This window comes from Alosa sapidissima, chromosome 12 (assembly GCF_018492685.1).
Source record: "Alosa sapidissima isolate fAloSap1 chromosome 12, fAloSap1.pri, whole genome shotgun sequence".
Lineage (NCBI taxonomy): Eukaryota > Metazoa > Chordata > Actinopteri > Clupeiformes > Clupeidae > Alosa > Alosa sapidissima.
This window is the reverse complement of record NC_055968.1, coordinates 26,083,040-26,106,317: the sequence shown is the minus strand read 5'-3', so window position 1 is coordinate 26,106,317 and position 23,278 is coordinate 26,083,040. Positions and strand designations below refer to the sequence as shown.

The 23,278-nt window shown below is 42.3% G+C and overlaps 2 protein-coding genes across 2 annotated transcripts; one reads left to right on the top strand and one right to left on the bottom strand.

Annotated features, from left to right (window-relative positions):
- The first annotated feature begins 6,092 nt into the window (after positions 1 to 6,092).
- si:ch211-212d10.2 (uncharacterized protein LOC557710 homolog) lies at positions 6,093 to 9,026 on the top strand. The gene is made up of 3 exons (XM_042056610.1): positions 6,093 to 6,830; positions 7,420 to 7,535; positions 8,050 to 9,026. The coding sequence occupies exons 1-3, from the start codon at positions 6,590 to 6,592 to the stop codon at positions 8,146 to 8,148; spliced, it is 456 nt and encodes a 151-aa protein (XP_041912544.1). The 5' UTR covers positions 6,093 to 6,589; the 3' UTR covers positions 8,149 to 9,026.
- Positions 9,027 to 9,778: 752 nt separating this feature from the next.
- cilp2 (cartilage intermediate layer protein 2) lies at positions 9,779 to 23,278 on the bottom strand. Its single transcript, XM_042056607.1, has 10 exons — positions 23,087 to 23,278; positions 17,955 to 18,050; positions 17,031 to 17,300; positions 16,226 to 16,408; positions 15,753 to 15,908; positions 15,086 to 15,403; positions 14,665 to 14,773; positions 14,414 to 14,571; positions 11,127 to 13,549; positions 9,779 to 10,969 (listed from the first exon to the last, which is right to left on the bottom strand). The coding sequence occupies exons 1-9, from the start codon at positions 23,148 to 23,150 to the stop codon at positions 11,139 to 11,141; spliced, it is 3,765 nt and encodes a 1,254-aa protein (XP_041912541.1). The 5' UTR covers positions 23,151 to 23,278; the 3' UTR covers positions 9,779 to 10,969; positions 11,127 to 11,138.

Genomic DNA, 23,278 nt, shown 5'->3' with positions numbered 1-23,278 from the left:
CACTTCCCTTGTTAGATTTAAAAACGATCAAATCTCAGGCCAAGGCCACCTTTCACAAAATATACTGTAATTTTCCAGGATCATCCTAGTTGTGTTATTCTGACGAAAGTTAAAGGGATGTGAGGGTTAGGCAAGAGGACACACTGATGATGGTTGCTGTGGTGTATCCATTCTCAATGAGACTGTAATTTTCAACATAAAAATGTGGAATAAACCCAAAACACAGTACTTCACCATACACAGAGCCCGATTAAAATCAACAGATGTTAGTCAGGTGACTTTTTGAGCTTTATTATAGCGAAACACATTCATAGAAATTATTTCACCATCACTGTTGGCATGTAAAACTTTTTTGTTTTTGTTTTACCGTAGTGAGTTGAACTTAGTCAGGCATAGTTTTTGAAGTGATGTCCACTGAGATAATGTTGTGGCTAGACTTTGGTCCGACTGACTGTCACCATGTATAAGTGCTAACATATTCAGTTTCGATAGAGGAATTCTCATTCATGGTCTTCTTCCTTGAGAACCTAAAACCTTTGACCAAAATAATAGCTAGCTGTAGTCTAAATGGAGAGAGTGTGGAGAATCCATTACATTATATTACTCTTAAGAGAAATACAGCCGGGAGGGCTATAAAAGCCTTTACCTCAGGCTGCAACACATCCTCTGTTAAAAGAAAACGTGTTAAGACTCAGTCCTGCCTACTTTATGGTTTATCTGTTTATGATTTTATTGTACAAAAATCACTGCTCTTCTAATGATTAGAAGAACAGTGATTTTGTCCAAATAAAAACATTAGAATCCAATCAAATATTCATGACATCAGCATCTTCCCCATAGAGGTTTTGATGCGATGTTCTGTTAAAGGAGGGAAAGTGAAGAAGTGAGTGAAGGTAATGGAAATGACAGGCTGGTTCGTAACTGCATCTTCTGTGCATGCAGCCTGCGGATGACAGCTGTGACGGGGGAAGCCGTCTGAAGTGAGTAATGGCCATTGGTTCCACTGTGAACGGCCGAGAGATGGCAGCGGTGAAATGGACGGCTTCCGTTCTGTAATGTGACATGCCTGATGTGAGGGTTGACGGCCCATTCTGTAAAATATATGGAATGGTGCCACGGGCCTACTTCAATGCTGCCAGGTGAGGCCTCCTGGCTGCGAGCTGTGTGACTCCACTATGACCCTAAAACATAACGCTTCTTGATATCAAACACAATGTAATTCCCGTTTTTCCCGGATTTCTCCCGTATTTCAAGGTCATCTGCAGCACCCTCCCGTTTTGTTATTTCTCACGGAAAACTCCCGTAGGCCTAATTTGCATGGCCATCAAACTTCATTTTAAAATCATTGATTCATTCAGGTTGCCAGGTTGTGTATGAAATACACCCTACACATACACGATCACTTAGTTTCAATTTCAACCGTTTTGTCATAGGCTAAAACCTGGCAACCCAAAACCCAAATTAGGAAGCGGGTGCCGACTGCGCAGCCTGAGTCTCGTCGTAAGCAAGCGGGCTAGTTGAATGGCCTACTCCAGAACTAGCTGTTGTGCAATTGTTGGGAATTTAATTGATTAACACATCACATAAACTGTTATTGAGTGTTGTTGATACACTGAACTTGTGCTCTCGGAACCAAATCTGACAGCAAGCAGCTTTGGAGTTTTGGAAGTAGCCTAGACAGCTGGCGGATACATAACTGGCATGCGTAAGGTAATGGTAAGGTAAAAGCAAGGACCGAAATGCAGTGTTGAAACACGTGTATGAAACGTATTAAATATGCAAACACAGATCCGGTATAAACACTGACCCCCCCCCCCCCCCCCCCCAAAAAAAAAAAAAAAATCTCCCGCTAAATGTTGACAGGTATGATGTAATATCAAACCCAATGATTTCATTAAGCAAATGCATGTGACACTTCACTTCAATGCCCGTTAAATGAATAGTATGATGTGGAAAGCAAATACAAAATGGTGTCTAAAAATAACAGCTACAATTAGGTGTCAGCTACAATTAGGTGGAGCTTCTTCTGCAAGAAAGATGTTATCCTCTTGCACAAGATACTAATTTCTAGACTTCCTGCAGAGATGCAGAGATAAAAAGACACATCCTGTAGCAAAACTACAGCTGACTTTGCAAAAGTGAGATTTATAGTGAAGATAATTTAGTAAAAGTAAAAGTTCAGTGACTGAGATACATGATGGCGCAGCTTTTGCCAACCTCAGTTTCTTCTTCTATGTGATTCTAAGACATTTTCACAATTTATTCACAACATGTTACACTGATTTGATTAAACTCCAGTTTCTTATGTGGCCATGTCTATATCACTTGTCATAGCACATATACTTTCTTGTGAGGTTAAAAGCCTGTCATTTAGAAATTTGAAACAAATTGAAAAACTAATTAGACAGTGAAAGACATGAAAGGGCCTGCCATTCTCTATACCACATGGCTTTGGAAATGTCCAGACACATATGGTGTGCTCTAAGTCAGAGGAGTAAAATTACCCAAAGACCTATAGGGCCTAGTCCATAGGGCTCTGGGTCTCTATGTGCTAATGTCCCATGTGTCCTGCCCTTGACATGTCTCCTGAGTTGGCCGTGATAAGGTATGGTATACAACTCCCCGAAATGAAGAGGGCAAAAAATGTTCCCAGTGTAAACCTCTGGCCGAATTTATGGAACAATCACATATTGTTTGATCCCAAAGACATACTTGTTTTGACATTTGATTCAACAGGGAGAAAAAAATTACCCTGGCAAGAACACTGAATTTGAGGTAGACTTAGATGGGGGGGGGGGGGGGGGGGGGTCCCATAGCTCCATCATCTCAGTAATGTAAACCACATCCCCTCATAAGACTGGATTATCTGTATAGACAGCAATGCTGCTCAGGGTTTACTTTGTGGCTGCCAGAGGTAAGTGCAGCCAGGGACATTTCCTCTGTCCTCTGGTTTTAGACGGAAGGTGTCTGAGGATTCCAAGACCTCGTGAGAGGCGGCATAAGGGAGCAGGTGGGGACAAGGCTGGGACTGTCCACTGACCCCCCTCCTGAGCAGCAGCCTACAAACAACGAAATACCCCTCAATGGGCCCTTTTTAAATCCAAAGTTCCATTTTACAGGGCCTCTATAAAATACTCCTCTATTGCCGAGATGACTTGGTTTCATTGTGCCAGTTGAATTCCAGACATATGACGCTCACATTATTGGGCCTTACCAAATAATTACATTCCCATTTTTGAACAATGTTTTGAACTCCAGACAAAAGTATGATAGGAAGATGAACATATATTTTCCCAATTTTGAGTAGTCTTATTTACGAGGGGCAGAACTATGCATATAATCATTTTGACTTAATCCCCCTCCCCCATTGAGAGATAGACTGTAGAACATATACACGTCTGCTGTCTTGTCTTTGAGCTCTGTGGACAGTTTACACTTTAATTCCACAATTCTCTTCTGCCCAATCCATTACACCAGGCAACCTCTTGGAGAGCACACACCATTGTGTCTGGATATAATTATGAGTGATGATAGAATGAGGAGACTGGAATGCACTGCATGTCTGATCACCCCAGCAGACCTGCTTCGAAAAAGAGAGAGCCCAGGGTTCAAGAGCTACACTCAACACTTCCTTTTCTGATTTCAAATCGCCTAAGCACACTTATCAATAGCCCACCCGACCGTCCCATTTGAAGGACAGTCCCACTGTCTTAGTGCTGGCAGGCTTCTGCAGTTGTCCAATGGACGGCAACAGCTTCATTCCATCACTCATAGTTGAAGAGTAACTGGGAAAAGAGAGAAAGCAACAGTTTCAGTGTCCTTAGATATAAGGACAGGTGGAAGCTGTTATTAAAAAAGTGATTAATGAATAGGAGATTTTAAATATGATTGTCAAACCTAAAATCCAGGTTGAGTCAATGTGTTTTTGAAGAACTGGCTATTGTTTCCTGTGGGGCGGTTTGTTCAGACTTCTGAAGAGTTCAAATTAGAGTTTTGTTTCCTGTGTTATTCCCTGTCCCCTAAGTCTCATTTGGCTGCATGATTTGATGACATGGAGGGAGGAAAGATATCTACTGTGGTCTTCCAAAAGCACAATGGACCCCTACAATGGACCTCTGCAATTTTTACTGATAACTCTAGATTAAATGTCTTTGGGAACAAAGCATGTCTGAGAAGAAAATGTGGGTTTAATGCGGGCTGTTTGTCTCCTTGTGACTCCTTTAATGAAAACCATATTTTTGGAAGGCCATCTAACTCATGCTGGCTTGTGAGTTAAGAGGTTTTAGAGTGTAGCTGCTTAAATGAGGCCAGTGTTTTGGGAAACACGTGGAAGCTAATGATGGATGGGCTTAAGTCTTCTTGGCAGTCAGATATTTTGTCTGAGCTCTCATATTGTGTTATACGTAGGCCAACGGGGGTTCTGCTTGTGGTGGCCAAATGGAGTGTCTTCCCATATACCAACCAGTTCTGAGAGCATTTTACGCTCTATTGCAAGATTCATCATTGAATGCGAACTTGGCTTGCTAAACTACTCTTGATAATAGTTTAACATTTCTTGTTTATTAAAAAATAGAGTCCACCTTTGTAACAACATTTTGTTAAATATTGAAAGCCTACGGTCTGTGACCTCTGGCGAAATGATGAGCCCAGTGTGATGGTGCGAATTGAAAAGGAATTGCCTGTGCTGTCACATTTCAACACCTGATAAAAATCTAACCCTGCAATGTGAAACATCTTTATTTTTCCTGTCATAGCTTCTAAGAACGCCTATATGTTGATGTGCAGATAAAACACAGTGATATTGAGATTTAGGATATAGGGCCTAGTCCTACATTGCCTATAGCCTAATAAAGTAGACTAACAGACAAGCATTAGCATGCATGATTTTTAACGTTTTCAAATCTGTTCACTTATGCCAAATGAATGAAGGTATGACCTGTTGGTTTAATAAGATAATAAAACTAATAGGTGGGCTACATCAGGTGTGAATCTGCATTCCATTAACGGAGCATACAAATTATTTTAGGCGACTGATCTCTTTTTTTCTAGAGTGGGGACGGCAACACTTTTTGGCATTTCCTTGCGTTTCTCAGAGACTGTATTGGAAAGAATTCTTTTTTTATACATTAAACCCACCTCTCAGCTGTAACATGAATACATACAATAGCAGTATACATACAATTTATGCTTGAATAGACAAAGGCAAATGTTGCAACTGACCCCACAATAGGGGGCATTTGCAACATTCATTAAAATGTAGGTAAAATAAGTCTTTGACATTATTTATCTTTTTTTTTTATTTTGTTTGTGTACAGACAGGGTTTTCATTAAATTTGGCTGTATAAAAGCAAAGACTAGTAAAATAAAAAACATATTTTCAAGTATAAAGTAACAACCATGTTTGGGTTCATTATTATTGTACATTTGAACTGCAATTGCATTTGAAATACCTTTTAAAATCACAATGAAGACACTGAAATGTGATGATACTGAATAGCTTACTGAACTGTGTATGTGTGTTTTAAAGGAAAGTTGCTTTCGTTGCTTAAGTATTCTTAAGTATGCTTATTAATATACAGGCTATGGCAAGCTGATTTTGCCATAGGGTACAGTTGCAACTGTCCCTATGACAGCTTGACACAATAGTTTTGACACATGCTGCCTATCCCTATAGAAGCTAAGAAAATGCTGATTAAAATGTCATTATGACTTTTCAGTGCTTCACACAAACAGTTTAGTTAGGCTAGGCCTAGGCTATGATAAAAACATGATCATAACTAAAACATGATCATGTATGTATTTGACCATGAAAAAATGGTCAGATGTGGCTGCTTTCTCCCAAGGAGGAGGGCCTAACTGAGCATGTGTTGTATATCATTACTCTTTCCAGGAACAAGCCAGCTGTTGCAACTGCCCCACGTTGCAAACGTCCCCACTCGTGCCGCGTTCATGTCATTGGATTACAGTGGAAGCTGTTGAGAACAGCGCCATCAGTTATGTCTGGTGTAGCCAGCCTGTAATATTGATAAATAGCCTACAGGATGGAACACCCATGTGTTGTGATGTCTGCCAAGTAAACTAGTTTAACCTACGTTGTAAAACTGCTGGCGTTTGTCACATTTGGAAATACTTGCTCAAATAGTAAAATCCAAGGAGCACAATAAACATTGTAATTGGTCGACTTATGTTTACTTCAGAAATACACTTTCATCTGCCAACGATGTGTTAGCACCAGGATTCTCAACATGTTAAATTGCTTTGAATATTCTCTGAGACAAAATATGTCAAATGTTGGATAGGCTACAGCAGCCAACATCAGATAAACCATTATTAGCGTTGAAAACTAGCGTATAAACAGAACATTTCTCATTCCCTTTCATTGTTGCTATAAATATGCATCATTACAATGTCAAACCACATTAGAGTAGGCCTAGTAGTACAACAAATCTGATTCGGCAACTGGAACACGAGTGATGGGCTCATTCATCAGAGGATATGCCTTCCGCTATGGAACTCCCCTGCATGCCGAGTCATTGCTAGGCTTAGCATGTAGCCTGTATGCTTTCGTTTATTTATATGCAACGCAACGATGTCGAATTTGGGCAATATTTTTCTAATCTGTTGTTACAAAGTGCGTTTGCATATGGCTTCAGCAAAAGAAGGGAGCGCAGCTGCTCAAGATGTAGTGTGGCGCCTAATCGGCCCAGTCTCCGAGCTGTCTAATCGACAGTGCCGTCTGATCTATTCCTCTTTCGGTTATGACTCTGATGTTTGCCTCTTTCATGTTAAAGGGGATTTTTTTGCGATGGATGCACGCTGCTCTCATTCGGGTAGGATAAAGTGCGAACAATTAACTATTACATGCCACTAAAACCATTATGCCGTGCATTTCTCATCCATAAGCCAGTCAGTTACATTAAATCGTTGTTTCGAACACGGTAACTGCATTTAGCCTAGCCTAAGATACCATAGTCCTTAACGTCTATGCTACACGTGTGACTGTCTTTCCATTAATCGAGTACAGTCTGCTTGTGAGCATATCCGTGTTTTTTTCCCTTAATAACAATAGGCTACGTCACAGCAGAACCGGATGGCAGTTTATGTTTGTGCACTTTCCCCCCATAGCCTATGTTAAGTCAAGGGTTAAAAACAATTTCAAATGTGATAGCCTACAACAAAGGGCAGAATCTGGCTTGTGGGTAGTAGGCCACCAACGTTATAGGCTAATCTAATGTATTACTGATGCCACATATAGCGGTTCATAGGCTACATAGATCATTTTCCATTCCTGACAGTAGGCGGCTCTCTACTAATATGAAATAGACTTACTAAAAGCTTACATTCACAGCAGAGCCTAGGCCACTTTCTACTACGTGATTATGGCTTAATTATTTGTATTTGTTCAACCTGTTTGTGCAGGTGGACCTCTATGCGATGGAGACATTGAGGAAGCAGATGATGTCCTTCAAGTCTTCTGTCCATGGCATGACTATGATTTCAATCTCAGAACAGGGAAGTCCAATACTGGGTTACAGGTGAGTGGAATGAGGCTCATCTCCACCAAGGGAGATTGAGATTTGGCAGGCCTATTTGTAGGCTATGTCTTCATGTTTTTCAGTGTATATATTTTTTTACACAGTGTTTTACACAGGACTACATAATAAGCCCATTGTGGTTGATATTGTAGCTGATAGTAATTTTCCCATCTGTAGACCAATGTAAAAATGTAAAATTGCGTTCTGTCCACGTGTTTTGCTAACATAGTCATGAAACATCTGTAAATGCTTTAGTGTAAACGTTGGACTATGTTGTGCACATGCCCATGGTAAGTGTTAAAGACCCAGGAGTCTGTAAATGACAGTGTTCATTTAAGAGAGTGACCACAAATTCTATTAAAAAGTGTCACTATTGAACTGCTGATGCACACAAACACTAAGGAAAAGTTTTTTTTTTTAAACATTGTTCCTTCCAAAAGTCCAAGTCAGCAGTGTCTGCTTAGAGCTGGCTCTGATGTCTCTTCAGTGGTTTGTGTGTGTGTGTTTGTTTTAGCAACAAGTGCATGAAGTCAAGCTCGAGGATGGCAGTGTCTTTGTGAAACATGCAAGCTTCCTCTCGCTGAAACCCTTCCCTCTGGGGTCGAAGGACTGAGTTACGGCTTTGGTCGTGTCAAGCGGCCTGTTTGTGCATATGGAATCTCCTGCAACCACGCTTCTACTTAAGATTTATGGTAAACCATGTGGATACTAGAGACAGTCCAGGCTGTGTCAGTGCTTTTCCACTCATATCTGGCATCACCAAATATCTGGTTAATATCAGTGGACATTTCTCAAAGGAATATTTTGGTGTCTTTTTTGTCTCACAAACTGTCTGTAGCACAAGGTCATTTTTGGAGGTTTTGATCATAAGAAATACTCAGACATTTAGCTGGTGTGCTATATTTGTCCTTGTTCTAATGTCACAGACTGAACGTTATAATTATTTTACATGTTGTTTTGTTGTCCCTCTTCTGCGGCAGATATTCTAGTATTTGTTCAACCTTTTTGGCAGATTTAAAGTAATATGCAATCACAACACTAATGGTGGATGGATGACTGATTTATTTGAACTGAACTGAAATTCTACCTCATTGTTATTCACCTTATATCACATTGATGTCATTCAGGATGTCATTATAACACTTGTGTAGTCTACACTAATACAAATGCAATGTAATGGCTAATCAAGCTTAATTTAACAACTCTTATTCATTCAAGGATTTATTTTATTCAACATGATCCCAAAACAGAAGTAATGCACAAAAAATGTCATGTTGAATGTTTCTAGGTTCACAAGATACACTTAATTGTTTGTCAGAAGTGTGTCTAGCCAATTAATATTCTTTTGTAATAATTTAGTTTTAATAAACATAATTTACCAAACTGTTGGGTGTTCATTATAAGACGTTGTAGAAACTGAAGGAAAGCTAATTGTCACTATGTAGTGAGGTGCTAATCACTGAGGCATTATTAAAATGGAATTTTAATGAGCTCTCTGTTACTTTTAATGATGCAGGTGGTTGTTGTTTTAAAGAATGTTTATGTGATTTCTTTGAACATTTGTCTAGGAATACAATGTTCAATTTACAGTAAACATAGAACTTTATTAACATAGTGAAAAAACTGGGCAATGTCATGCAGTATATGTAATGATTTAAATTCCATGGCATAGAATTATTTTTATATTTAATTATTTTTTTAAAACAGCTGAGGATTTCCAGAGCACAGTGGCAACTGTACAACTCCTAATTTATAGCCTAAATGGTAGAATGGTCTAAGATAGATTTTGCCAGAGGATATTCCTGCGTAAATTATGGTCTCCCTGAGACCAGCTAGACAGTTGAAGAGGACAGATGCTTGTACTCAAAGTAATGGCACGGATGTGAGTTAATAAGAGTTAATTTGTTCACACAGCTTGACAGCATGCGGACAGCCTATCTTTTACTCACATTAACTGATTCAGTGGACATTGGTGAACCATTTGTGAACCAATGATGAACATATTGTGAAGTATATCAACCCTCTAAGTTACATGTATATTAAAAAGCCCTGTTGTTGTCGTTGTTGGGTGTTCTTAGAGAGGAAACAATGTATTATTAAAAAAATAGAGCCATTGGGATACTTATTACTAAAGCAGGTTGATTCCCCTAAAGACCATCATGAGTAATCCTCTGAGTCTAGATTAGTTCAGTCCAGTGAGCTTTTTCACTAGAGGGACATCAGGGTGACTACAAAGACAAACAGCATGTCCATGATCTTTAATTTAAGCCTCATTACTGGACCCAAACCTGTTTTTCTTTTTTGAAAAACATCATAAAAACCAACACAGAGATGAATATACAGGATTCATATTCTACTTCTAGGGTCTATTCCATGAGGATAGACTTAAATTAGAAATGTGCACTGTACAGAAGTATGACAAGCTTCGTAATTTGCAGCAATGGTGACCATTTTTGTCATAAATTATCGTTTTCATTCCAGTAATATGATAGTGCTAAATATCCCTACAAATATTGTACACCAAAGCCAAATTTGCCTGGCTTATTGAGTAGGATATTTCTGAAAAGGTTCTCAAGTCAGCATTAGAACAAGTATTGCACTTCAAGAGAAATAAAGACATCCAGCCATAATAGTATGCAATCAATTTCACCTGGGTATTACACTCACATACTCATGATATAAAAATGTAAAAAATAAAATTCCTTGCTTCTGTGGACTACTTTTATATCTCGGCCATAAGCATTGGAGGTTTGTCTTAAAGGAAGTTGGCCAGTTGTATAATAGGAGATAAGTGAAAGGAGAACATTGTGTCATCCTTTACAATCTTCTCCTTTGCCTAAGTCCTCTACCACAGTTTCTGTTTAGTCTACAGATGAAGTCCATTTGGCCATAGATGCTTGTCTTGGCACAGCCTCTATGGAAGTCCTTTTTGGTGCGTCGCTGCTGGCTGTATCACAACTGGCAGAATGGCATGGTAATTTAGAGGGGTTATGGACAAAGCAACACACTTTTGTGCCCAAGCATTTGTGTTCTTTTCAGTTCTTCATGTGGCTATTGTATTATTAACTAGCTGACCAGAGACTTTGATAGTCCTATATACTAACTTATCTGTAATGGAGTCTACTCTGCAGACCCGTCTTTGGTGCAATGATACAGAAAAATAAATACATGTATTACCTGATTTGGTTTTAACCATGATAACCCAACAAATTCATTATAATTCTTGGTGTGACTTTTTGGAAGCTCTGAATGATTGGATCCATTCAGGGTATATTTGAGGGAATGTCTTTGTATATTTTGGCCTGTTGTTGCAGTATCAGTTTCAGCGTTTACAGTACAGATGAAATTCACATCCAGAATCACAAGGCTGAAAGAACATGACTGAATTTCCATCTTTGCGTTCATGAATACATTGGCACCAGTTACTCCAAAACCTATGAAAACATGAGGTGTGTGGGAAAAGAGAAATTATTAAATGCATAGTGAAATTTCAATTCATACACTTTATATACATATACACATACATACTAGATAGATAGATAGATAGATACTAGATAGATGGTTATAGCAGAGGTATTAACATACACTTACCCAAGCACAGATCTACTGCCTTGACCGGGTTCGCACCACAGATCTCCTCCTGTTGCTTATCCTGCGGCTCTGGGGCCTTCCTTGCTGATCTGAGGGGTAGGCCACCACCTGGGTGCCCCCTCTTCTGACCTGCAGCCCCTCTGATTCTCTCATGTCACGGGCCATTTGGGTCAGGGTCTGACCCGGGTTGGTCTGAAGCCGCTGGAATAGGCTCTCTCGGGTCACAGTCCTCTTTGGGCAACTGAATGTCAGTGCGACCCCGGCATCTGCCTTCATCTCTCTGGAAAAGCCATCTGAGGTTCCATCAAAACACCGTCCGATGGCAATCTCCTTTGCAACACGTGGATTCTGGTCAGTCACCGTGTAGATGCCATAGTTGTGTCCCAGTGGGTCAACAGGAGCTAGCATGCTAAAGACATGTGATTCATTGTTCTGCACTGCAGGAGGGTGCTTGATAAGATACTCTTGCAAGAGATTGTTGATATTTGTGCGTCGACAGTTAGCCTGTGGGAACACAGATATGAGGGACCTGTCAACTGTGGCTTGATCGAATAGCATTCCACTGCACTTAAACTCCAGACATGCAGCTGATGTGTTGGCGGTTGACATGTCGCGAGTGCTACGGATGTCCCTTATGCCGTAGAGTTGGCCTGTGGTCTGTGGGTGCGTACCTCCCATGTTTTTCGACCTCACCATCACTTCAGTAGCGCCCTGGATCTTGACCTTAATGAAGCACGCTCTGAACTCTTGTGGGTTTGGCCACCATGACATATAGTCACCTGTCCACGTAGTCAGATCATTCTCCTCAAATGGCACCATATTGTACTCATATTTGTCCTTCTCCACACGGAAAAAACGGAAGTGGTTGGCGTCAACTGGGGCATTTTCGCACGCTATCATGCTCTGGTAGGGATATATTGGACCATTGGTTTCATCCACATTATTTGGGTCTGGTTTGGCCAAGTTTATTCTGAACGCAGTTTTTTTAAGAGCTGGATCTGCATGGTCTGACCGCTGATAGTCTAATTTATCTAAATATGGCTGCGACACCCCAATGATGTTTGGATTCATTTTGGGTGTTGATGGGGCTGCCTCTAGTTCCTCTCCTCCCATGATGGCAGTGACATACGCTGTGTAGGCATCAGGCATTATAGCATCACAGAAGGCTGGCAGGCAAGCACCATTTTGCCCTGCTATCACACTGTCAAATCGGCCCCATGCTCTTGGGTTAGATGAGTAGCCAGGCTTAGGCTCAAGGTTTATAAGGCTGATGACTACACCTTTCAGTTGCTCGTGTGGGAGGAACTTGTCACTCATGTACGCCCGCACTTTCACGAAGCAACGGCGATTCTCCGGCACGTCCAGGTTGAATAGACGCCGCTCGCGTATCTCCATGTTCCCAATCAGGAAGGTTCGCTCCTCCCGCTTACTCCTCCCGTTTCCGCTTGCGGCTGCTTTCTCGTAGTGGAAGTGGCTCTCTTCTTCCCAAATGCCCGTATCTGGATTGAGTGACCACAGTTTCATAGTGGGAATGTGCTCTTGCATTTTGACATGTTGCGTGTCAAGTAGCACCTGCACTGCCCCTGTCCCGAGGACCTCCTTGTTTGCCTCGTCTCTGAAGTCGACAGAAAACATCCCGTATGTTCTCAGCGGCAGGGTGTCCCCTTCATCGTCCACAAAGTTGAGGTCACCTGGGGCTGCCGCTGCTGTGGTGATGTTCCTCGGATCTATGAATGTCACGCTGGCTTTCACTGTGCCTTCGTATACCTCCCCTGTGTTTTTGTGGAAGGAGTTGGGAGGTATGACTATCTGGCCTATAGGGTCCTCTCCTTTCATTTCTCCCAGGTAAATGGTGTTTGTCTCAGCCGCATTTATATCAATGGGCTCCACTTTACGCATTACCTTTACATCGTGGTAGACAGATCCGCCTTTCTTGTCGAAGATGAACACCTTGACTGTGTCTATGAACTTCTCCGTGGGGTCGACGAAGTTCACGACCAGCCTCTGTACACCTGGGGACACCTGAAGGGTGAAGCCACCCTGGAACCCGGTGGTCCCCACCCTCTCTTTCCCCATGAGGATGTGTCCGAAGCGCAGGGGTTCATTGTCATCTGCTGCAACCACTCTTCCACGCACAAGCACCTTGGGCTCCACACAGCTCTGACAGGCGCACTCCGTCACAACCTTGATGGGTAACGAGTAGCGGCCACAGTTTATCTGCCGGGTCTCCATGGTCTTCACACTACAACAGAATCCACCTGCATCCCTGCAGCGCATGTCATAGTCCAAAGTGCCCACGCATTTATTGTATGGACACCGGCCAGCATTATAGAACTTGGAGTTGGTCTCAGACTGGACACAGTCTAAGGGCAGCTTGACCATGTGGGCATCAGGTGTGGCCTTGCATGCTGGTGTGCCTTTACCTGTAAACAACACAATGCACAAAATATTCAGTATGACGTGTCACAAAACCAAAACTGTGCTCATATTTGCCCAGAAGTATTATTGGACTGTGTCATTTGCCAAAGTTGCTACCCCAAATCATTATTGGGATGATAACTGTCCAACGGTTCCGATGGAAATTACATATAATTGCTCTCCCCAATGTTCGCCAAACAATTAATCCACATGATATCATGGCAGAGTTTACAGTCAAATGCCCACATAAATTTTCTCACTCCCCAAATGAGGTGCTTATTACAGACAGATGGTGAAAGCTGGTGATTAGCAAACTTTCCTAGTGCTAAGTATCAGTTCATCCTTTTCTATTCACTAGTGTTGGGATGTTGTTTTATTCACTTAAGTAAATATTCCATGCTGCTGCAGAGAGTGTAAGGGAAGCTGATCCCTCAGCGGAGAACTCCGCGTCTGATGACTTTAGCACACGCCTCACTAGACTCCTTTCTAGATCGGGGATAACAAGCATCAGGGGACTCCACACAATGGGTAGCTCTGCTGCATGTGAGAATGTATACTAGTCTGATGAGGGCTTCAAGAGCATCAATTCTTGGATTTCACTTCAGTATCGCAAACACATGGGGAGTGGGATTTTAGTCTTCAGTGAGTCCAGAGTAACCAATGGCTTGTTTGGAAAAAAATAGTTTTGTGAACCAACACAAGCATAATAGAAAGACAACTGCTGCTGCTGCTCTGTGAATTGTGAGTTTTAAGGGGCCTTAACCTTTCATATCCTTTTTTCCCACTTGAACAGACATACACAGTACTGTATACAGTCATTTCATTCTCAAATCTTTCATTTTGAGTGGTATGTTTGGATGTACACCTACCCATAACAGTGAGGAAAGCTTGAGAGGACTTGATGCTGCCCGTCTGACTGGTGGCTTTGCAGTAATATTGGCCGGATTGCTCCACTCTCAAGTCTCGGAGGACCAGATCCTCTTCATATTTGTACTCCTTCCAGTCTAGCAGTGATCCGTTATGATACCTGGAAGGCAAGCATGCTACTATGTGACGGCCTGTTTTTGAGATTAAGAGAAAAGCGCATTGTGATGGCAGCTGTGTTTGGATCCTCTCTCACCATTGATATTTCTCTGGTTTGGGGCTCCCTGTGGCCTTGCAGCACAGGATTGCACGTTGGCCTTCATATCTGACCTTGTCTTCGGGGTGTTTCACAATGTGCGGCTTTTCTGCAAAGCAATCAGAGCGGAGTTTGAGTGGAGCCACACAAGGGTTTAAATGCTGTAAAATGTCACAATATCTGGCAGTTTGAACATTTTGGTTAAGTAGTTCAGAGATATTAGTGGTTTGGGAGAGACTGTGATTAACACTCTGGCGCTCTGCGCATATTTGGTTTCTGTTTATATATATCACTGTGTTTCTACGGCTCCCAGCCTGTCCTGTGCGGTTGATTAAGTCATGTTATTCATTGTGACCGCAGTCATGTTGTGTTAGCCAAGAACACCACACAATGGGTGTTTTGTACGCTTGTGTGGGCTCACCTGAAGATTTCAAGATGCCGTGGACCCAAGAGGTCTTACTGCCGTTGTTAAAAGTAGCGATGGTGAGAGGCGCAAATTTCTCCTTGTTGATGATGAGGAGCGTCTTGGACCCGGAACACACCCCAGGTATTTTGAAGAGGCCCTTGGAGTTGGTGCGAGCACGGATGAGGTTCGGCTGGCTCACCAGGGACACCCGGGCCCCTGCCACTGGTACCCCTGTCGCAGACAGGACCTCTCCATGCAGCAGATGGCCCTCACACACACAGCGGCTGCAGTCATCACTTGGCCGACCCTCCTGACACACGTGTTGGCATGCCACTAAACACACACACAAACACAGACACAGACATACACAGACATACACAGACACAGACACACATCCAAACAGACAAAGGAACTGTTTGTATCACATTCATTCAGAGGTGTCAGAATTAAGGATCCCAGTAGTTGTGCCAATGTGATTTCACACATTAGTTGTGCATACTCGTCCAAGAGTCAAGTCATGCTAATCAGCAAATCCAGATGTTTGGGACAAATCCTCTGGAAGTCTCTTGATCTTGGAACTTTGATTCGACCACTGATGCACAAAGTACATGTGCAAGGACATGTCTAAAATAAAACAAAGCTACAGAGCAGCCATTAATAAGTAAAAATACATTCCCCTTACTTGGGCATGGTTTCTTCCCGCACTTCTGAAACTCGACCGGACGTCCCTCACAACGGACCGTGTCTGAGGTTCTGATGCAGTTCCTTCGGCGGGTACGTCGTCCTCCACCACAGGTGACGGAGCAGCTGCCCCAGGCACCCCACGGGCCCCACCGAGCTTCTCCGCCGCATCAGAGAGAGGCAGAGGAGGAGAGGAGGAACAGCACAACTAGGATGTTAGCCAGTCAATTTGAGGTGTTTGCGACAAGCCAGCTCTGGCTTTGAAGTCAGCCTGAGAGATATGTACTTTATGTGGTGACATTTCCTGATCAAAGGGCTCTGCTAGATTAAAGCTATGCAGGGGAATGTGATGGTTGATTGGGAATATCTGATGTAGCAAAGTGCACACAATTACCCTTTTAGAATATTCCTGTTGATGCAGTCAGCAATTTCTGTTCTTAATTTCACAGTGATCGTGCTATGGTGTTGAGATACCTTCACAGGGTGGAGTTGAACATTCTCTCCTCTCAATATGGGATCCGTGGCAGGATGGGCCGAACAGCAGAGGTGTGGGGTCTTTGCTCACGCACTTGCGCTGGCGCACCTGGATGCCGACGTCATTGCAGGCCGTGGCTGAACATGGACCCCAGCCTGACCAGTCTGTCCAGTAGGCATTGACTGAGAACAGAGAGGTAACAATCCAATGAGAACCTAAACTCAATGGACCCTTTCAAGAGAGTTCCATTATCAGCATCATAGTTGGCCCCACAAGACTTCCTTTTTAACATTCCATATGTTATCTTAATGCAGAGGAAGTAGATTGGGGCCCAAATAGAACGTTCAAGCATTGTTTTTGTTTTTATTGTTGAAAGGGTCTATACAACCCTCTCTGCCTCTGTCATTGAAGGGATAGTACAAACTAAATGAAACTAGACTAGACTTTCTACTCTCTCACCAAATGGCCTCCCAAACATACCAGATTGCTTACACTGTAAGCCTTACAGGACTGTTTGTTTTTGCAGCTTTTGTAACTTTCTTGGTTCAGTCTCTAGGTCATCAGCCTATGTAAGACCAAAGGCAGACGATGAGTTTGTGTAAACATAGAAAGTTGATTTTATTTTGGCTAAATACCCCTGACTAAATACCTCCCCCCCCTCTCTCTGTCCTCTCACACTATATTCCTCCATTTGTCTCTCACTGTTTCCTCCTCTCTCCTCATTTCCACTCTGCTGTGTCTAATATCCTTGTCACTAGTCAGTTCCTTCTCCTCATGATCAATGTCCTTGATGATGAATGGTACCTGGTGGACACTGGAAGCGCACATGGTAGTTCGAGCAGCCGCGACCGCGGGGCTGCTCCTTATTGATGCACCAGAAGCCCTTGTCGAGGCTGGAATGCACCACCTCTCCAGTGTCCGCAGCCGGGACCCAGTCGGTGGTGCGGGCCTCCATGGCCACTGGCCGGGCGCACACCCTCTCTCTGTAGTAGTAGCGGATGGCCTCCAAGCGCTCATAGTCTCCGTTGCCACCTGGATGGTCGATGTTGAACCAGGATGTCCACTCCGTCACTCCTGTGTTGTGCAATGGAGACAAGGGTCAGGCCCGGGGTAAAGTTTATGTGCAGTTTAAGAGCGCAGTCTGTTACAGCCATTCCACGGTGGAGTTGGGACACCCGTGGGAATGCCAAGGACCAAACTCTTTTCAAGCCTTCCTCGACTAATTCTGAACCTGTGTGGAGAAGCCCCTTGCTAGAAACAACCATGCATCTTCTCCTTAGTGTCTGACGGCTCCAAATTAAAGTCTCCTTTGGGGTCAATGAAGTAAACAAATGATGTGGTTTTCCAAAAGACCTTGTCAAGATCTCAGCTATTTTAAAGACAGCCTTAGCCCAGACAAACTAAAAAATCTTGTTTCAATTAGAAACTGTCAGTGGGAAACTTATCTCTCTCAAGCTTACACCTTCCTGTGTAACTCTATCTTGGCTTTTCACCGCAGTCTCATCTCCATTTTACCTTGATGTTGTGCTGATATTTAAATCAAACCACATGCAAAATCATCTCACTTCAGTGTTTACTTGGTTGTTTGTGTAGTGACCAAAGATAATTCACTCCCTATGTTCTTCCAAACGATGATGGCAGAAAATCCTTATCAGATGTTAGTGCAAGGGTTAGTGATGAAGACAGTCGTGCATGCAGTAGAGCTTTAAGAAATCCCATGAATGTGACCTGTGGTCTGGTGATCGGAGAGGCTGTTGTAGGCTTGTTTCCTGTTCCTGTCTGTCTGGCTCCACTTTCCGAGGTTCATTTTGTCCCATATGGTTCCTGTAGGAATAGAAAAATGGAGTCTCAACATGGCTTAAAAACCACAGCCTCTCCATCACCTCTCCGTAAGCGCAACCTGTTGTGACTTTTCTATAGGGTAACCATATGTAATGCCGGGCAAGATTTATGAGAATACAACATGTGCATTCCTATTAGTCATTCTCATCCAGGACGTGTTCCTGAGCCTGTCTGAGTGTCTGTGAATGTGGCTCAAACGGACAGGGGCAAGTGCTGGAGACCACTCCATCTTCCGCTGCTGCCCCTTGGGTGTCTGCTTCTTTTTACTTTATTTGTAGTCGTCTGGGTACCACCAGACTTAAGGATGGAAACCTGGCCCACTTAGACTAGACGATGCGTGGGTTGAGAGTCTGGATAAAGTCCATCTAGATGCGTGCAAAGAGCCGACGACATCTGATCCCAGTAACAACACGGCAAAGGCATGCTGACCACTGCCACTGAGAACCTGGTTCTGTCTCTGTCTCCCTACTTCACTCACTGCCTGAAGCACTACGCTGTCCAGTTGAATTAAGGTCTGCAGCACATGTGGAAAAGCTGTTTGATGGTGTTTGATGCCCAGGCGTTTCCTGAACATAGCCTGTCCAACACCCCCCTCCCCATCCTCCTCTCTGAAACGAAATTGGGAACAAAAATGGGCTGGAAACACTTGAAAGGGCTATGATGTTGGAGTTGACATGTAGGTGATGCATGCACCAACGGTCATGGTGCCTTAGTAAAGCCTTGTACTGGAAATTATGTTTGTACGGCTCAAGAGAGAGGCCAAGGCCAAGGCTCTTCCAGTGACATGCATGTGTTGTATTACACCCCGCAGTCTTCACAATCAAACTTTGTGAGTTGCAGTTTCGAGATGCCAAAACCCTCTTAAAATGGAACACAACTCCATTAGATAATGACAAAGACGTGTGGAGACAATTTGGACTTGACTGATTTGTTGAATCTCAAAAAACATTTTTTATGAATGACTTCACCAGTAAATGCAGCCAAGATACATTTCTCTCTTTAGTAGTAGTACAACAAGTTTTCCTGACCATAAATCAACCGTGTCTGTGCCTTCTGTACACAACTTTAGATTCCTCTCCACCTCAGCTGGTAGCTGGTTTAATGTTAACTGTCAATCAGGGACAATATTCATGCTGTCGGGGGCTAAACTTGCCAGACTGGAAAGTCGCCAGGTAGTAAGTAAAAATGAGACACACTAGACAATGAAATAAAAAAGACATAGTTGGTTTGACAGAGTCATTTTGCAGTCTGTCCACAAAGCCATGTTCATGTATACAACTGATTCTCTCAGAACAGCTTTTTTCCTTCAGTAATAATGTTCTTCGACGGCACATTTTAAACTTCAAACACCCAAGGAACAAAGGTCAACATCTTTCATCTCTACTCTAAGGAATGATTTAAGCACAGTCTGTATGATAGATTAATCGGAAAATTTTCCATAGTTTTCTTTGAAGGCCACTGCGAGTTGAGATGGTTCTTTCTTCTCTGTTTGATTCACTTCTGCAGAAGAAATTGCCGCTACTCTCATGTGCTATTATAAAGAGTTTTGCACACTTTTGGCATTATTACAGCTGTGTACATATTTCATTTTGTTTAATTATGTGGTGTTGACAGTTATGTATTTGTGCTTGGTTCTGAAGATTACAGACTAAGATTACTGTTGTAAATACTTTGAGCATTCTGACAAAAACAAACATACTAATAATGTACATTAATCATTTGTGATAGGGTACATAAAGCCTACTACTGCATGAACTGGATAAGGTGGAGGTGGACTACATTGCCTGATTGTACAAAAAGATTGACAGCATATGTAGTCATTTTAAGATCTTATAAAAAAAGACTAGCCAGAATATCTCTGATTTTCAAGGTTTTCTTTTTGATGAAAAGTCCACACATTTGTTTGAAACCACCAGGACATTCTCGCTCAAGGCTTATTCTGGCTGGTTGAAGGCTGCAGGTTATCTGACCTTACGAGGATGGAAATACCTGAATAATCGGCATCAAACTGTGTGAGTTAGTGGTTCAGACAATGTATTGAACCCTGGTAATAAAACGAAACAGTAGCCTATGTCCTGGACATTTTAAAAGAGCTATACCAGGAGGTTAGTGAAATGTAATAACAAAATGTTGGCTTTGGATCATCGGAAAAATATGTGTTTGTCCTTCAGTCATCGAAGTGGAAGTCCCCGTGTTCAAACTGTTGGACTGACAACGTGCATACAGCTGTCAGAGCACATATTTGGAACTATATTCTTAGCAGAATGGGTGCTTGACACCTATCCATGTCTTCATTAGGAGAAACGTGACTAAATATACAGTAGTAGATCATTGTCTCTGCTTGGCATGGATCAAACAAGCACAAAAACATGGATGTATCCTTGTCCTCCTCACCTCAGAGCAGAGGAATTCAGGTTGTAACAAGACACTACAACATGTGCGTGAGTCCAAAATATCGAATGCGGTGGAAACAATAAGTTAGCGAGAACTGAGAAGTATGTGCACCTCTAAAAACTGCCTGCTCGTTTTCCCTGCTCAGGAATGATAAGCTGGCCCTCAGTGAAGCAGGGTGGAACAAAGGCTCTGACAAGAGGCCATGATGAGCGTTTACTACCATTTCCATGTCAAACGTTTGCCAGAATAATATCTCACACTTTTCTCTTTCTTTGGGGGGGTGGGCATCATGGTGTTCCTTCTAATGCATTTTTATTTTGGTCACTTTTTGCAGTCACTTCCTGCTTTAAACAGGCTCGCTAACAAGACACATTTGAGGAACCAATAATCCATGCATTCTATTTATAATGTGAGCCTTTTGGAAGGCATTCCCTTTTGCATTAGAGCATTCATGAGACAGAGTGTGCATATGTTGTCTGTGCCAGAAGCTTATAAAAGGCAGGAAAAAATGGAGGCTTCCAATAACAAAGAGCTGTCAGATTGGACAAATATCCTAGCCAGATTTTAGCTGGCAGTGACATGGGCTTTTCAACAGGTCTGGGAGTTGTTTTAAATATTCCAGACACTTACAAGGGGAAAACATCTATGCATTATGTAACTTGAATAAACTTGAAGTTCATTGAGTGTTACAGTGTTTCTGCAGGCATGACGTGGCGCAGGACGTAAGTCTAATAACTGAGTGCTAAAACAGAAGCAAGAATTCTGTTCAAATATCTCTCATTGATCCAGGGCTTACTGGGAGTTCTATAGCAGCTATTTTTTTCTTTTCTTTGTTACAAACTTTTAAATAGTGTTCTAGTTGTCCAAAAGCTCATTTCCACCAATTATGGGTTAATGAATACTCAGACCTGTGTGTGTGTGTGTGTGTGTGTGTGTGTGTGTGTGTGCCACCCTTTCCCAGACATGTGGAAGCTGTTTTCTGTGCTTGGCACTTCCCCTGATGGAGGTGTGCTTTAACAGGCGGGTCTGGTAGATGCTCCCCTCTCTCTCTCTGATTGTGTCCAAGGCTGGATTCGCCACCGACCGAACATTCCACAGCCTCCCCATCTGACTCAGACCCATATGTGCCCCATTTTCCTCACTAGACTTTTCTTCACTGGCGTTGAAGGGAGACGCAAATCAACCTAGAAGTTGTTCATGTCTTAATGTGTTTGGAATTTAATTGACATTTAGAATTTTTTTTTTTTCTTTGAGTGACTGCCCCATTTAACCTTTCTGAGTCTCTCCAGAGTACCCCAAAACGTCCAGTTGCGCTCGAACGCTCGAGTGTTTATCCCATTCAGGAATTGCAACAGTCTGTGAACTGGGTGTACCTTGACGAGCCCTGATACCATTACCACCATATTTGTTTTTCCCATTTACTTTGATCCCATTTTCTCTTCCATTTTCATTAGTCCATCCTGAGATAAACTTCTGCTCCCCCCGGGACAACATTCTCCAGCTGAACTCCTCTTAAGATAAGCATCTGGAGAATTAGCCGGGGGAACAGAGGGCAGATTAGAGAGAAGGGACGGCATTTACTTTGGCAGGCTTGAATGCCTTGCTCATTTGCGTTGGCAAGGCTGGCACTGGGCGCACCAGTCTGCCACTCATTACCAAACGACCAGGGGCATCTGGCTTTTTAAGAAAGCCATCCGTATCCTTTGACTTAACTTGGGCCTTGTCAGACTCAATTTTCTGTTTCACTTGTGTAGCACATCGGGGAACAGCTGTCTCCTCAAACGGGTAGACAAGCAATAAATTCTTGAGGGAACAGTGAGAGAACATGAGGGCATTACAGATGGCAGAGAGAGAGAGACACACACACACACACACACACACAGATAGGAGGGGAGGGGCAGGGAAGGTGAGAGGTGGGAAGGGAGAAGGACACTGGAGAGAAAAATTAATATCAAAATATCTGTTTTGTTTCACATACTACTAAAATATATGAAATATGAAATTATTCTCCAATATATACAGTACCATTCAATAAAGGGCAATTTATTCTGAATTAATCCAAGCTCTACAGTTTCTGTCAAGTTGGAACAATAGAAGTTCCACAAGGTCGACAATCCCTTCCACATTCATAAACTTTTATTATTATGTAAAATCACAAGGTTTCATTCAGTAAAAATAGCAATGCTGCATATCTTAGTCCATCATATCTGATGATCCAATGCTAATCATCCCTCTACTTCTGGAAACAAGAATCCACATTTAAAATTTCAAAACTTTAAAAGATAGAGAGATTTTTAAGACACGAGACTTGCTTTTAAAACAATACAATCACAATGCAGCAAATCACATGATTGTTTGAATGTGATCAGGTGGAACTATTCTTTCCCTAATAATGAAAAAAACATATTATGGTATGTTATGGTATGTTTTTACTCTTGTTAATGCATTACTGTGGATGAAAAAAACATCCACCAAGCCAAAAGGGATGGGGTCAACTGCATGGCTGAAATTGAAATACTTCAGATGGAAAAACATCAGGTGGATTACATCTCTAGAGTCAGTTATTACCATACTACAAACAATTAGCAGATTTCAATTTGACAAAAAACATGTTATCCACTTACCTTGGGCAAAGCAGGTAGCAAAAAGAAAGGGCAGAAGTAAGGTCACCATCTTTAAGTCCCACATGGTGCCACTCTCCTGAGAATTTGCTTGAATATCTTTTTTTCTACTTATTTGAAAAAATGACTTCTGGTTGAGAGAATATAAAGACTTTGACAAATAAGTTCATAAAGAAGTGTCCTTGCTGCTTTGCC